Source organism: Poecilia mexicana, unplaced genomic scaffold (assembly GCF_051168715.1).
Source record: "Poecilia mexicana isolate PSO_F unplaced genomic scaffold, ASM5116871v1 scaffold_3, whole genome shotgun sequence".
In the NCBI taxonomy this organism is placed as follows: domain Eukaryota; kingdom Metazoa; phylum Chordata; class Actinopteri; order Cyprinodontiformes; family Poeciliidae; genus Poecilia; species Poecilia mexicana.
Genome location: NW_028263372.1, coordinates 34,214,327 through 34,231,218, shown reverse-complemented (window position 1 = coordinate 34,231,218; position 16,892 = coordinate 34,214,327). Strand labels below are relative to the sequence as shown.

Genomic DNA, 16,892 nt, shown 5'->3' with positions numbered 1-16,892 from the left:
TGTAACAATTGTCATATTTATTCTTGCTGAGTGGGACTGAGACATAATGAAGGAATCTGGATAACTGAAATATTTCTGTACAAACTTGTAGAACCTCTGACCCAACATAAATCCCTCAGAACCGGTCTGGTCCAGGCAGTCTCTACCGTCAGATTGAGACGGGACAGATGAGGACGCGGTCCTCCAGCAGGACGCTGAGGATGAGGAACACAAAGTACAGGAAGAACATGGTGACGCCCAGCTTTTTGCTCATCTTCCAGCGGCAGGCGGCGATTGAGATGATGACGAAGAGGAGCATGAGGAAGAGCAGCACGATGGCGCAGAACAGGCCGTTGGAGCTGACCGCCACTGGCTTGCCGTAGATGGCGGTGAAGATGAGCCAGGGGACGGGCAGGCTGGAACCACACAGGGCAGGAGCACGTTAGACGATTGTTTTTAATGATTTCATGCTTTTATTAACCAGAAATTAATGTTCATTCTATTTATTGTTGAGAAATCACAGCCAGAATAGAAACCTACCACTAAATATTAAACCTGTTAAATTTCCTGGTTTGAAAAGTTGAAAATTTGAGACTTTTGAAAGTCAGAAATGTCCACAGAACAAAACATTTTTCAGTGCCAAGGTCATTCACTGTTTACTGGAAAGTTTTATTTTGAACTTCCAGTTAATGGATCGCTCACCCAACTGTGATGTCAAAGATGTTGCTTCCCACGGAGCTGGAGACGGCCATGTCTCCCAAACCTTTCCGAGCTACAATCACGCTGGTGATGAGGTCTGGGATGGACGTTCCTGCCGCCAGGATGGTCAGGCCCATGATCTCCTCAGAAATGCCGATAGTCTCACCTACCTGAGAGCAAAAGAAAAACCCCCAACAATAACCGATGGAGAATAGCTCACAAATAACATCATGAAGGCTCAGAGTGACCTAGTCAAAGTATTGACTTAAACCGAATTGAAATGCTGTGCCTTGGGCTGCTTTCACACCTGATGACTCGACTGAATTGGAAACCAAAATTGCAACATTTGTTACATTTTCAGCTGCTGCAAACAAACTAAACCTTTGAGCAACCTGTTCACATATGAAGGACTTACCAACTATTATTAGCACTTGATTATGTTTAAAGGTCAGCACTATTCTCCATATTCAGTAAAAACGGACCCACCTGATGCGCCCACCACACCATCAGGTAGGAGAAGATGCCGATCCAGAAGATGGACCCGATAAACGTGATGATGAAGAATCTTCTGGACGCCTGGAAAACGATTTATGTTGCAGAACATTTTAAAAACCCGAAGCCTCTGAACAAAAACTCACGGAGTCAGATTAAAACCAACAGAAATCCCGCCACAAAATCCAGCTTTAGGAAAGTTTCAGCTGTTGTGATGATTGTGATGAAGAGTAATTGCTCACCGGGTTGCGGACGTCCGGCAGCGTGAGCCACAGCGGGAACACGATGGGCAGCAGGAACAGGTATGTGGCCTGTTTCCGCGGCCTGTCGGGCCACTCCAAGGACAGCGGCTCGCTCTCCTCTTCCTTCTCTTCTTCTTCTGCTTCTTTGTTTTCATCGTCTTCCTCTTCTTCCTCGCTCTCACTAGAGTCGCCGCTTTCGTCTTCGCCGCCATCTTCCTCGGCGCCATCTTCCCCGGCGCTGTCCTGCGATCCTCCAGTTTCTCCAGCTGATTCTGCTGCCTGCAGATAGAAGATTGATTCTCAAAAACATTACGCAAACAATAAGTCCTCCTACGATTTACTGTCAATTAATTGTTCATTAGGTTAAAATTAGTTTCAATCGTTCGACCGATAATGCCCGCTGAGATCTTCTTTCAGTGTTGTAGTTTGGCAACCATCCAGCAGAGGGCGCCGCTGGGAGAACTTCATTCCGTTCTGTTTTTAAAATACAAACACTCGACAACCTCATTAATAAGTTTCACATTAACAACGTTCATTCAAGCCGTTAACTTTTAAACCAAAAATTACGGCTGTGCTACGAAGGCGAGGATGTGGCAGAAAAAGGCTAAAAGCCAACTTCCATCCGTTAATCTGACCTTTTTTTATTTTGATTCATCCTCTGCTAATTTTTTATTCTGGTTTCCAATTAACACAGTAATCTTTTAAAGCAGTCTTGATAACAATTCTTCAGTTTATTTGAAGGTAATTCAGAGCTTTTCTGTGGACTTTTATCTGTATTTTTATTTTTATTTTTCATCTATGCCTCAGTATTTTATAAGAAATGTCTCATTAATTTTGACCTACGAAGGATTAAGCCATAAAAAAGTCTTAGCTTAAGTGATTTACCATTTCAGACAACTTATCTGAGAATCAGTTTTGAACTGGATCAACTAACACACAAAGACACCAAAAATTATATTATAAAAGTATTAAAATCAAAGTAAATAATCTCAAAACAACAAAGTCAGACATCCTGTTTGGAAAAATTACAAGTAGAAAACATCAATAACCAACATTTCGTGTAGTGGAAATCTCTGAAAATTAACCTAAAATGTAGACCTGCAACATTATTACTTTGGTTATCAATATATCGATTTATTTATTCTGATAAAAAAAATTGGCACAATCTACAGATTTTCCATATAAGCCTGTTTATAAAATAATAGCAATACATTAATGCAAATAAACAATTGTATTCCTATTTCAAACAAGAAAATAAACATTTTACTGACTAAAATGCAATAACATCACATTCCTTCAGTGATCATTTAGAGCAAAGGATGCATCTGAAGATAAAAAAAAAAATCTTCCAACACCTACATGTAAAAACCTCGGCCCTATCTGCGCATGTCAGATGCATGTTTAGCAACCAAATGTGAAATATAAAGACTCAGCAACATAAATTGTTTGTTTACAGAGATGTTTGCGCTCACTGTAGTTTCACTGCAATCTCAGACTGGTGGCACAAAGACAACGCCACAGAAATGTAAGTTTTTGAGCAAAACTGTATGAAGAGTGATGGTGTTAAATCACCCCTTAGTGTTTTACCTAAAGCAACCAGAAGATTGTAAAAGTCTTGCCTTTGACTCCTCTGCCTTTTCAGAGGTTTTCTGCGGAGTTTCCTCTGCTGGAGGCTGAGAGGTGGATGGCTGAGCTGTGGCGCCCCCTGGTGTTCCAGCAGAAGCAATTGACTCTGACTTCTGTTTGTGACCCGCTTCTTAAAAGCAGACAAAAAACAAAACAAAAACAAAACAAAGTCAGTCATCTACATGGATCTATTTTGGCAGTTTAAACCAAAAGCTGGAGCAGCGTGAAACCTTTCCAGGAGCTGCACATGTACTAGAAATTACCGCTGCAGATTCTGCAGGAATGAAAGTGAACCGACTATACCTCCAAACAGTTAAGCAATCTTTAAAGGGAAACAGTCCCGACTTCCTGCTGTCAACAAATTACCCCTGATTCTTCTAGAGGAAGCTAGCTCCATTTCTACTGACCGTAGAATGACAAAATTTCAAAAAGTAAATTTGCTTAATTTTGAAAAAGAAAAAAAAAAATTCACTTGTTTTTTGATAAAAAGTTTTGGTGCTAGAATCGGGTGTTTTTTGACCGCATCAAAATTGGTTTCCATTACAAAATGAGTGCAAAACTTTGTCAGTACTCCGCTAATGTTGGAAAAGTTTAACAATTGCAGTGTTTCCATTAAATAATTAACGCAATTAAAATCACATGTGAATAAGTGAAACTTTGTGCCGTCATCCTCCATCTACTTCCTGTTGTCTTCTTTGTGGTTTCTGCCAGCGGCAACATCCTGTTGTTGATCATGTGACTTTTGTGTGATGTGAAAGACGTGTTTCCTTTGGAGTTTTACAAAATAAATACATTTTTATTCAGCCAGAAAACCCACCTCACCCTATCACAAAACATTTAATCAAAAAACAAGATTTTTTGAAATTGCAGCAGTTCTAAAGGCAAATTTATTTACAAACTGTCAAATTGTGCAATTAAAATGAACTTACAAGTAGCTTTTCTGCAAGATTAGGGAGCTTGTTTAAGTCAATAATTCCTTAACATTTAAGAAAAAGTTACACTGGCAGATTATTTCACTTGCAAAATGGTAAAAATGTCTTGTTAGAAGTGAAATAATCAGCCAGTGGAACAAGTATTTTTTCATCAATACTAATTTTCCTTAGATCAAAAATCTTGAATAATAATCTGAACTTGATTGCACTGACAGAAAACTAGAATCAGTTTGACTTCTGAATCTGTATGATTGAATTAACTTTTTTTTCCCAGAGGCAATATTTGTTGTGGATTGGCGCTATATAAATAAACTGCATTGAATTATAGTTAAGACAACAAAATAAACTTTAAACTTCTGTAAACTGATCAGCAACATGCAGCCTGGCCTGGATGGAGTGGGAGTGGGAGAGTGTTCGCAGATAAACACTCTCCTCTGAAGGAGCCTCCATCTGCATGTTAACCCTGGGAGCCGATTGATTCGGCCTCGTTGAGGCCTCTCAAAGCGTCTTTGCCGCGCAGCTCCGAGTCTGAAGCAGCTCATTAGTGCGTAATGTGATGCAGGAACACAGAGATTAAGAGTCAGAGCTGATTGTAGAGGACGCCCTCCTTCAGCTGTGTCTCACGGAAATATTAAAATTTATAACAGAACCACCGTCATATCTGAAAAGACTTCACCACATTCTTCAATCAACTGACTTTAATATTTTCCCTGTCGGTCTTTGGACTACAAGGGGTAACTGGAGCATCTTAAAGGTGACCTATTAGCTTATCAGCCTATGGGCTCTAAAAACATACACTGCAAAAACAGAAAATCTTACCAAGTATTTTTGGTCTGGTTTCTAGTACACTTGAAGACAAAACTACAAGTATCTTTTCAGCATGATATAGCAGCCTGTCTTAAGTCAATACTTTCCCCATATTAATGAAAAAGTAGTTCCACTGACAGATTATTTTAATAGCATGCAAGCTATATTGATAAGTGAAATAATCTGCAAATGTAACTACCATTTAAAAAAAATCAATATTAAGGATTTATTTACTGAAAACAAGCTCCTGTATCTTGCTGAAAAGTTACATGGAAGTTTGTTTATCTTCTTTTCAGTGAACTAAGATATTTACACTATTAACTGGACCAGAAATACTTGGTAAGATTTTGTGTTTTTGCAGTGTGTTCATTACACTTTTTGGACAAAATCATTTTTAGATCATGAGATTTCAATCTGCTCAGTTCTGCGTAGTTTGAGTTGTTTTAGGGCGTCTTGTCACTTTAAATCCAAATAAGCTGGCCACACCACCCAACGCAACGTTTAAACTCAGGAGAAAATAGCTACAAACAGATGCACAACTATGCAACCATACACCTTTGAAAAGCAGAAGAGGAGCCTCCTGCACACCCAACAGGAATGCAGTAAGAGGTTTCTGGATGGTAAGTCAACAACAAAACACTTCTCTTTTCCAGCAGCCATTGTACAGCACATATAGTGGTAAAACCAGCTGACCACACATACTGAAGCTCAGCTTTGGTTGCTAGGTAACGGCGCAGTGCCCAGTGGCAGTTTCTAATATGGGCGACATGAGCCCAGCTAGCATGTTGTTCCCTGTTGTTCAGCTTGTCTGCAATAAAATGGCAGATTCTCAGGTTTTTTTGTTCTTTTATTCCCAGAGAGCGGTCAGATTTACAGCTGCGCCTCACTCACCTTCAGCACGGCGGTGATGCGACTGGTTCTGCTGTTTCTCTGTCACCGAGACATCCAGAGGTTTTACTTTGTTCTTTGCTGCAATTAAGAGAACCATCACTTATACAGACTTAACAAGAGAGGCGAGAATCCCCCATCTTCCTCCACAAGCTGCTCAGAGTGACCACTTCACCGCATCTTTGACCTCGACACACAGCAACCAGAGTAATGAGCCTCAATCAGACACGAGTGCTGAATTCATTACGGATAAAGTGAGTCATCCGCCCACATGTCTGCCAGCTGCATGCGAGAACCAGCAAATAATGGAGTTATGCAACGCTGCTGAAATGTAACGGCCAATTTAAGTTGTTGCATTTGAGGTTCATTTTTCAAAACTTCAGGAACACCACAGCCTCAAGACAAAACAAGAGCTGCATCCACAGGACAGAAAACATGAAGCCAAACACGGGAACATGCAAACCAAAACAATTTACAGCAGCAGCACTTTTATTTTGATTGAATTATTCCAAAGAGGCAGTTCTCCAGATTTCCTGCAGGTCATTTAAAACCGTCTAGATCAGTTTTAGAGGATTTTTGGCCTGGAAGTTTGAGGTGGAATTTATAGTTACTGCTGTCAAAAATCAACAGCAGTAATTTGGGTTGTCACAAAATAAGAAAATGGGGTGTGGATTTTTCATCATTCATTTACAAAAGCTACTGTTTCTAAATCATAAAAAGTAGAAAGTTGAATATTTAATTTGAAGCTAAATATTTAACTTGCTAACTAATATTTTTTATTGTAGAGCTAAATATGTAGCTTATAGCTACATTTAGTTTCAAACTAAATGTTTAACTTCAAATTAAAGTTTAAATATTTAAATATTCTTACTATATATTTATTTAAGAGCTAATTATTTAGTTCCAAACTAAACATTTTTAGCAATGTTTAGTTGCTAAAACATTAGAGAACTAAATATTTAGTTTGGAGATAAATATTTTGCTTACAAGCTATACATAGCTCTAAAGTAAAAATTAGTAAGTGAAATATTTAGCTTCAAACTAAATATTTAACTTAAAGCATTCAGCTACAAGTTTGCGTCAAACTGAAAATTTTAGATCAACAGCAACAGTGTCAGCAGGAGTTTACATATCAGCTAAGGTTAAGCATAATAGGAAATGGAAAAGCAGCCAAAGTGGAAAGGAAAATGAGGAGAGACCTTCAAAAAGCCTGGAGAGCCTCTGATGAAGACATCAAGCGACAGGAGGGGGTTGAAACTTTGGCACAATGAAGAGCTTAGAAAGACCAGACTGAACATGATGGAACCGAGTTTGGAAACAAAGACCACATTTCTGCAGCTTACCTTTCTTCTGCACTAGTCCCTCCCCTTTGACGTCACCATTAAAGGACGTTTCTGATTGGCAGAAATAGACGAAGTCATCAACCACTTAAACTGCTCTTCCAACTTTCAGTTTGTACATTTCAGACATAAAATGGACACAAATGAAGCTGCCACCAAGAATCCAAAAGATTGGAAACATGAGCAGAACTTCTGTGTACTCTCTACAAACATAACCCTGACCCAAAACCCTGACACCTGGTACATTTTTATCTTGTTTATTTTAGTTTTAATAAATTCTCTCTCTTTTCTCCTCACACGAAGCAGCAGTGAGCGTGGAAAGTTGCCAACCACAACAGAAACACGATGAGAAACGGCACAACCAGGTAGCGTCTCGCCACTCTTACCTTCTGTGATTTTCTTTGGCCGACCGGTTCTAGTGGCGCCCCTGAGGGCTGCTTCTAAGAACCACAGGTACGACACGACATAAATAACCCAAAAGCTTTTAGTTTAAAGGAGAACCATTGATTTTATACTTCCGTTTTAGTTTCTACTGCTTCTAAAAACAGACCAACTCTTAAAAAACATCCAGCCTTTTTTTTTGGCAATAAGCTAAAGTTTTTTGGTGTCTGGAAAATGAGCCGTTTCAAAAACCTCTGGAATGTATCGTCATAAATCACCAGGCACTGCCTGTTACCTAGCAACCCCAGTAAAGCCCAGTCCCGTTACCTAGCAACCCAAGAGGAGCTCCAGAATGTTTGGTCAGCTGGTTTTCAAATTCAATTCAAATTCAGAAATAAAGTTATTGATCCCAGAGGGAAATTAAATGTTGTTGTAATTCATTAAGAGTCTTCAAAGAGTTATTGTAGATCGTGATGGATTCTCTTGTAGCAGTCTGTATTACAGAGTCTGTTAAGAAGCATCTGACTGAAGACACTCTGTTTCCCCAAAACAGTCCCATGAAGAGCATGGTCAGGGTTGTCCATAGTTTTCTTGATTTTATGATTTTTACTGCTGTACACGGCTGCTGGACAGTGGCTGCTGGCAAAGTGTTCTGTTGTTCATTTACCACCCAGAAACCACTTGCAGCATTCTTGCTGGTTGTGCAGGAGGCTCTACTTCTGCTTTTCAAAGATGCACAAATCTTTAATTGCCCATCTTTTTGTAATCATTATCATTTTGTATAGAAAAATGTAACAAACATGTTTTATATGCCCATAGAGCAATTCTAACCCATTAAAGGGAGCATAATAGGTAATCTTTAAGAAAACAAAAAATCAAGTTTGAAATGTTTTCTTAATTTTAGTTCTAAAAGCAAACAGATTTACAAATTTGAACGGTCAGTTTTTATTCATCCAGGAGAGTGAACTCCTCGGTCCAGCTGCAGAGAGCTGGACTCGGCTGGTTCCCCAGAGTTACAGCCACCACCATGCCGGCTCTTATCCAGCTTTTATTAGCCTGTATCGGAAAGCTGATTAAGGATCAGCGGTGGCCGCAGCGCAGTGGGAGCAGGGAACATCGGCACGCCAAGTCCAAGGACAGCCTCAAGGTCACACCGGTTCATCTCGCCGCGGTCAGAGCTGAGTCACCGGCAGCTTTAACGGCAGCATGATGAGCTGCAGTTAGGAAGCAAATTTAAGGGTTTGTTTCCTGTGATGATCCTAAATGGTGACTGTGATATGGTTTTCCCACAACATAAGCCCATAAACATATACACACACCTAAAGTTTTATTGTATTAAAGACAAACTTGGCAATCCAAGCAAAAAAGAGGAATTTGATGAAAAGGAACAAAATCTGTCTTACAAAGTATTTTTGGTCTATATTTTGGTACAAATATCTTAGTACACTTGAAACAAGATAAAACTAACTTACAAGAAACTTTTTCAGTGAGATATAGGAGTTTTAAGTAAATAACTCCTAAATATTGATGAAAAATATCCATTGGCAGATTATTTCACTTAAAACAATAACATTTCCAATTTTATAAATTAAATAATCTGTGGAACAGAGTTTCACTGCGGTTGCTAGGTAACGGGTCTGAGCTTTGATGGGGTTGCTAGGTAACTGTCTGTGGTAATTTGTGATGGACATGCCGGACGTTTTTGAAACGGTTAATTTTCCAGACGTCAAAAAACATCAACTTATGGCCAAGAAACTGGTTGTTTTTAGAAGCAGCAGAGAACCAAACACAAGTACAAAAACATGCAAAATGTAAATTTAGCATGTTTTTGTAAATTTTGCATAGTAAATCTACTTTAAATACCAATTAATTTTAGGAAGTACTCATCGAATAAAGAGAAAATTATGCTATTTTAACAGTTTTAAACATTGTTTTATCAACACATCCTGCCATAACAAGCCATAACATCCTGATGTTAGCGATAACATCAGGATGTTATGGCAGGATGCCATAACATCCTGCCATAACTTTTGAAAACGTTCATGACTTTGATGCGGCCTGAAATGAAAATGAGTTTTACACCTGTAACGTAGTAACGTTTTATTACTATATGTCAGAGCATAGTAATAACTCTATACTTTGAGTATTAAACACAAACTTGCTAATCCAAGGGGAAAAAAATAAAAAGAAGTATTCTGAGAAAAAATGCTGAAGGATGTTGATGAAAATTAGCAAAGTCTCTGTCTTTCACTGCGAAAAATAAATAAATATTACAAAGTATTTTTGGTTTATTTTTAGTGCAAATATCTTATACTTGAAATAAGACAAAACTAACTTACAAGCAACTTTTCAGCAAGACTTAGGAGCTTGTTTCAAGTCAATAATTCCTTTATATTGATGGAAAAAGAACTAGTTGAGGTGGCAGATTATTTCACTTCTAACATTTTTTCATGTTACAAGTCAAATATTCACTATTAATAAAGTATCGACTGAAAATAAACCACTATTCTTGCTTAAGAGTTACTTTAAGTTCTTAAAGGTCTTATTTCAAGTTTTCTAAGACATTTGCATGAATAGACAAAATACTAAGATTTTGTGTTTGTGCAGTTTAGAAGCCTTTGTTGGCATTTTGGTCTCAAACTGAGCAGAAACCAGTGGGATCTACCTTCTCCCAGCGGGTCCAGTGTGTGGATCATCAGCTGGAAGATGGTGCTCCTCAAGGATGTGTTGTGGAGCGATGCCGAGCTGCCGCCTCGCTGTAAAACTGGACGCACCTGCAGGTCAGCAGAGACATGGTCACAATCTAAACTTTCAGAAAACACCGAGCCAACGAGACGAAATCAGCCTGATGTGCAGCAGATTCAGAACTAATCTCCGTTCCTTGAAGTCAGATTTCATTATCCCCTTATTTTACTTCTGAAAACAGATTGTAAAAGCATAATGTGAAGGACGGGTGTTTATTTGTGCCTAAACTTTAGTTTTTTTATGCTTTGTTTCTGGCCAAACATCATAAAATTGAACCCAGGTGTAGATTAGTTTTACCCGGAGCCGAGCTTTGTCCTCTTGAGTTTCTGGCTGCAGGTTGTTGTGCTGAGGGCTTCCCGGCGCAGCTTCAGGTTTCGGTTTGTTTTCCGTTTTTTGGGAATCAGCAGGAGGAGGAAGAGGAGCAGCAGCAGCAGGAGGAGGAGCTTCACTGTCCTGGAAAACAGAGTTTCAGTTACACACAGTGCTGATCTGAAAGCTGTTTCAGAACCTAGAAAAATACCTGAACCTTAAATTATCAAGACACATTTCTCACAAAAAGAGCATCAGTTTGCAACCTATTGACAAAAAGAATATTCCTTAAGCAATTAGTGTTGTGCATTAAAACACCAGGGGTAAACTGCTAAGGCCTCCTAATTAGATTCCTGCATCCCATGGCGTTTCTTCTGCATAAATTCATTAAGATTTAACCAGCTTGGTTCGTTAATATTTAAAAGAAACAAACGAGCAGCCTGTAAATAATTTAGCGGTGTGAAAGTGTTCGCTTGTTCCTGGTTTCTTATTCCTGCTGCATGTTTGTCACATTATTTAAATATTAGTCAGGTAAAGATAAGTAGACCCAAAATTACGACGCTCCATTAGTGCCAATGTAGATGAAAAAGGGAAGAGGACATTTCCGCCCCAAAAAATGATTTTTGTTGTAAATTTGTTTAAATTTTTTTTTATTTCTTGATAAATCTCAGAAATTTTCTAGAAACAAAAATAAAATTTCTGAATTCAAAAAGCCACAAATTTGTTAGAAGAAACTGACATTTTTAGAATAATCTTTGACATTTTCTAGAAAAAACAAGGAAACTTCTGAGTTTTCAAAGGCAAAACTTTTCTAAAAAAAATAAACATTTCTGAGCTTGAATCAGAAATGTCATTGAAAATTTGCTAGAAAAAACTCAGAATTTTAGATTAATTTCAGAAGTTAACAAGAAAAATTTAAATTTCTAAGTTTGAAAAGGTGAAAATTTGCCAGAATAAACAAGGACATCTTTTAGTTTTTTTCTAGCAAATTTTCGCCTCAAGATTTTTGGTGGAAATTTTTTCCCGTCTTTTTTTTCTGTCAAAGGCCCTAATTCACAATTGCACAAAATGCATTTTTAAATTAAGTTGTTTGTTATTGAGAGATAAAAATCTTAATTATTTCTGTAGATAAAGCTCAACATTAAACTAATAAAACGCTTCGTTTTGGTTTGTGTTTTTCTTCAGCCAGAACCTCCATCTTGGTTCTGATGTTGGTTCTGCAGCAGATATGGTTCTGGTTCCTTTATCTGCGACTGTTTTGAATAATTATTCATCAGATTGGGCCCCTGTAGGTATTTCAGGGACTACAACAAAACCAGAGTGACATTTTCAGCGGTGGGAACACCTGGAGTCCCTTTAGCTCGGCGCCTTCAAAGGGTTTCACACAAACGCGGTCAGTGGGTCTGAGCGAGCCGAGTCCGGAAGATGAAAGGATGCAAAACAAACCAGCAACAAAGGACAGAAGTTTGTCCAGAAACAATCGAGGCGCCTTGCAAAAGTATTCACTCCCGTTTTGTCACATTTTGTCAGGTTACAAACCTGAAAGCGACATGAGGATTTAATTCGGCAGAGCAAGACGGACTGATGCAGAACTTTGGAGGGAGGGAGGGAGGAAGGAAGGAAGAAAGAACGGAACGAAGGAAGGAACTGCGAGCTGTGGAGAATTACTGGGGAACTGATAGCTCCTATTATCAGTAGAGACTGAAAAGATTTAAATGTTTGATTCACTTCCAATATAATATGATCTCCAGTAAATTTCAATTGGCAAAGACCAGGCCTGTCCTTGAGGACACGAGAAGGATGGTGGTGCCTTCGAAAGTCAAAAAGCTGGAAGCCTGAGGGAGTACCTACCCAGCAAACCTAAAGAAACAAGGCTTTAAAATCCTTGTGCGAGCAGGAGCATCTGTGACTTCATCGCTCACACTGGGAGTTCTACGTTCATTATTTATTCTAGCTTGACTTTGACAACCTTAACATGTAGATGTGATGTGGAATTATGTGTTTCGGTTCAGTTAAAAAATACAAAAGGCGACCTAAACACCAACTCTGACATAAAATGAGTAGATCAGCTGTTTAAACTAACTACTCAACCACCGCTCTCTATTATTAGCTAATAGCAGCGGTAGCTAATCGATTGCAGCGGTAGCTAATCGATTACAGCGATCACTTGTTAATCGCAAAATAAACATCGAGCCTAAAAACAAAACTGCCACAGACTGAATGTTCTGTTCTTAGTGTGGGAAATGTTTTGAGTATTTTTTGGTACTGAATCCTTTAACGTTGGCGTTGTTGTCAGTTGCTATGGCAACGAGTCTGAAAGAGCGAGAAAAAAAGTGGTTTTGAGTTTTTCTTTCACGGTTTTTATGCGTTATTTTTCCTTCGGTATGGAGCATAGCACTAATTTAATGATAGCTACATCTCCAGGTTTCTTTTAGCTAACGGAGTGGCACGTAAAAGAATCCTTTTTGCCCTCCAGCGTTGTGCGCATGCACGAAATTTTCGGACGTAAACAACATGCAAGGAGCTCACTATATATATATATATATATATATATATATATATATATATATATATATATATATATATATATATATATATATATATATATATATATTTCCATTAAGTAATTTCGTTTTTGTGATTTCAATTTGCGCATTTCTATGGCTAATGTTAGCACAACTAAAGACGGACAACATAAAGAACCAGCCCGAATTTTTCTTCCGACCCAGATTTGATCGAAAGTTGCCCCCACTCACCTTCTCCGGCTCGGCCGTGCTCCACACCTTGACGATGCTCACGTGTTTGCTGAGCTGGCTTTTGAATGTCTGTTCAATCTGACTGTTGAACTTCATGAAGACTACGTAGCTCATGTAGCTCAGCACCAGCAGCACGCTCTCCCACCACCAGATCACGTTGTCCAGGAAGAAGACGATGAGCATGATGAGGTCCAGGATGTAGAAGGTCACGTCCCGGAAGAGCGGCCACCAGGTGAGGTGCAGCATCTCCCGGGAAAAGATGGCGCACATGCCGATCACGAACAGGATGTTGAAGACGGCAGACCCCACGATGGTCCCGATGCCCACGTTGCTGTGGGAGATGAAGACCCCGATGAGGGAGGTGAAGAGCTCCGGGGCGGAGCCGCCAGCCGCCATGAAGGTGGCCCCGGCCACGTCGTCGGAGATCTCCAACTTGGCGGCGATGACCTCCAACGCGGGGACGAAGAACTCGTCGCAGACGATGGCCAGGGCAACGAACATGTAGATCATCCCAATGATGTGGAGAACCACCCACCCTTGGCGCCTTTGTTCCACTGAGAAGATGTCTTCCGGATAGTCCCCCTGACTTTGCGGGGGCTGGGTTGGGCGTTGGGGAGGAGGGGCCGTGGTGGTCAGCAGCGGGGGAGTTGGAGGCGCTCTGGCAAGTCGGGGATCCACGTAGACGCACTGCTCCAGATCCGTCCTGTTGACGACCATCACCAGAGGAGGCATGGTGCTCTCCAGCGACTCATTGGACGCCCTCACCTCCCTAAGTCTGACCTCCAGGGCGCCATGGCCGCCCCCGGCATCAGTCCTGCCGGGGGCTGGAGGCTGCCTGGTCTTCAGACTCAGCGTATAGATGCAACACAGCAACGCGCCCGACACGAAGAAGAGGACGCGGCTGCGCTTCAGCCTCCTCCGCTGGGGCGACTGCATGCTTCAGCGTCCGGAGTCCCTGCAGGAAGTTAGGTCAGGTGCATTGCTTTCCCCCCGCGGCGGCTCCTGTGCCGTTATGTGGCGAGAAGACTCCACAGACGGAGGAGAGGGGGTTTCATCTTTTCAACCTGTGGAAGGACTGAGAGCAGAGAAACCACCATCAGCATGTGCGGGTTCCCCTCTCTGTGTGCTGATTTGAGTCAGAGAGGTGAGTGTTTTTTTTTTTTTTTTTTTGGTGGGGTTGATGGAGGATGCAGACAGCCACCTGTTGCTATGGCTACATAATCACTCAGGCTGCGGATTCTCACGAAACATGAGCCCTTTGGGACGCAGTCCGCGTGTTAAAACAGCACATTTATGATGGAGAAGGAGTTCAAACTGGTGTTCTTTGTTTTTGCTGCGCTGCAGCCAACAACAGGAGAGTTCATGTGCAGAAAGTGATGAAAGCCAAACAGCTGAGGAGAGAGTCGGGTTTAATATCGCGGATCATGACGCAGTTTCTCCCACCATTCTTCTTATCGGTATTTTTTATTATTATTATTATTTTTAATGTTTAAAAATCAGCACGAAGCGGCTTTTTGCGCAGAGAGAAAGTGTCATCTTACCTGCAGCTACCGCCGGCTGCTGGGCCTCCTCTCCGCCGCGGACCGACCCCTCCAGCTGTGCGCCTCCGACGCAAGAGATGCTGACTCCGGCTTTTGGGCAGCTACAAGGGCGCAGCGGCTGTCGGGGTTTGGCCGGAGCTCAGCATAATGCCGCTAAGCGGATTAGATCAGGAGAAGCGCCTCTCACCTTCCCCTTCCCTCAGGAGGATGCGCTGCCAGCAGCGGCTGGATGCGCATTGGTGGTCCGGAGGAGACCCTGCGTCGGGCTGGGTGTGGTCACCAGGTGTTGCCTCATTGAATGATGTTTAATATCACAACGATGAAACGTATTTCTGTTCGGTCTGCCAGGAGAAACAGACTCTTGTTGCGCTAAAATATCTTTTTTGTGTGTAGAATAAAAGTTTGAAGGATGTTTTCTTTTTTAAAGCCAAAGTGAGATGATCAGAACTTAAATTTTCAACATGTAAAACTATTAATGTATTTAAAAAAATAAATAAATAAGAACACGTACTTATTACTGCAGACCGTACTGTTATTCTTACGATTAATCGGATAAAAAAAATTACATTCTGCAGATTTTTAATTTAAACAACTTTTTTATACTATATTAAAAATACATGTAAACAGCCCAATTTATTTTTTTAATAAGAAAATGAACATGTTTATTGCCTAAAATGCAGTAACATAGCATTCCTAGTTTGATCATTAAGCAAATTATGCATCTGCAGCTAAGAAATGTGAAATGTTCTACCCGTTCTGCTGGATTTAACATCACAGTGTAGCGCTGATCTGATCATTTTCTTGGTCTAATTTATTAATAATTGGGTTCAAAACCCGCTCAATATGATTTTTTTACGCCAAACTGCAACTTCGGTTCTGGCTAGAAAAGATTTACAGATAAAGGACATTTTTGTCTTAAATGCAAAATGTATATATTTCCTGCACAATTTTGGTTCAATTTGTCTTCTGAATACGTTGTTTTTAAGCAAATTGCTTTTCTTGGGTATGGATACTAACGATTAATTGATTACTAAATTAGTTGACAATTATTTCAACAATCGCTTTGTCATGATGAATTGTTTTAGCCCTAATTGCTATTTACAGATTTTAAATGATCATATTTGATTTAGTTATAGAAAATTCCAGGTTTGACTTGGTTAAGTATTGTAGTTTTCCTATTTAGAAGCCAAAAATGTGTAGAAAGGTCCCTAATGGTACATTTTTAACATTTAGAGCAGTGTTTCTCAACCCTGGTCCTCACCGCCCCCCTGCTCTGCATGTTTTAGATGTGCCTCTACTCCAGAACAGCTGATTCAAATGATTGCATGACCATCAAATACTGCAGAAGCCTGTTAATCACCCAGAGATGCAATTCAGGTGTGTGGCAGAAGGGAAACAACATGCAGGACAGGGGGGCGGTGAGGACCAGGGTTGAGAAACACTGATTTAGAGTATAAAGACTGTATTCTTTGACTTAACATTCCTTGATTTCAAGTCTTGTCCTAAATTAAGGTGGTCCAGATGGAGGGATGAGCAGGAGAGCAAAACAAATACAGATAAGCTGTGTTTTGAAAAAACATTTTGACTCGAGTGAAGTTGAATAAGATAATTGTGGTGTCCTCACAACACTTGACTGTGCAATACTGCTAAACTCAAAACTCTTTCATAACTTAAATTTATTACTATATGTTAAATAGTAATGTTACTATACTCATCTTAATGCTACATTTAAAGATTATGTACATTGCTCTACATTTTATTAATCTATTAGAATTCAATAAAACACGTCTTAAGTGTCATCCAAAACATAAATACTTACAAATACGAGTCATTTACTTTCCGCTAACTGCCTAAAATTCTTGTTGACATGGTTACCGGAGAAAAAAAACGTCAAAGATAGTTTGCTCATAAGAGTGTTCTCTCGGTCACGTTTCTGGAAATACAATACAGCAAAGATCGTTTTGTAGCCCAAATGTCACACTCTGATCAAATTTCAAACCCAAAACTTCTACAATTAGCTATGAACGCATTACTGTATAAACTTTATAATATAATGTATTACCTTTTTGTTCTTAATAGAAAGCAGTAAAATAAATGAAACAAAAACTTTAAAAGTTGTAGAATATTAGCCAAAATTACTTATTTCAGTGATTGC

The 16,892-nt window shown here is 39.9% G+C and overlaps 1 protein-coding gene across 1 annotated transcript; it reads right to left on the bottom strand.

The window, feature by feature from the left end:
- LOC106924058 (sodium/potassium/calcium exchanger 1-like) lies at positions 1 to 15,720 on the bottom strand. The gene is made up of 11 exons (XM_088004470.1): positions 13,197 to 15,720; positions 10,429 to 10,584; positions 10,052 to 10,160; positions 7,392 to 7,445; positions 7,009 to 7,059; positions 5,669 to 5,746; positions 3,010 to 3,168; positions 1,413 to 1,678; positions 1,165 to 1,254; positions 682 to 848; positions 1 to 395 (listed from the first exon to the last, which is right to left on the bottom strand). The coding sequence occupies exons 1-11, from the start codon at positions 14,130 to 14,132 to the stop codon at positions 149 to 151; spliced, it is 2,313 nt and encodes a 770-aa protein (XP_087860596.1). The 5' UTR covers positions 14,133 to 15,720; the 3' UTR covers positions 1 to 148.
- Between the last annotated feature and the right edge of the window lie 1,172 nt (positions 15,721 to 16,892).

Bases quoted from the DNA above. Each gene is read 5' to 3' on its own strand.
- LOC106924058 (XM_088004470.1), bottom strand. From the start codon at position 14,132: ATGCAGTCGCCCCAGCGGAGGAGGCTGAAGCGCAGCCGCGTCCTCTTC. The intron at 1,679-3,009 runs GTTGCTTTAGGT...CAGCAGAATCAG, and splicing joins AAGACTTTTACAATCTTCTG to CTGGAGAAACTGGAGGATCG. The intron at 849-1,164 runs GTGGGTCCGTTT...TTTTGCTCTCAG, and splicing joins TGGTGTGGTGGGCGCATCAG to GTAGGTGAGACTATCGGCAT.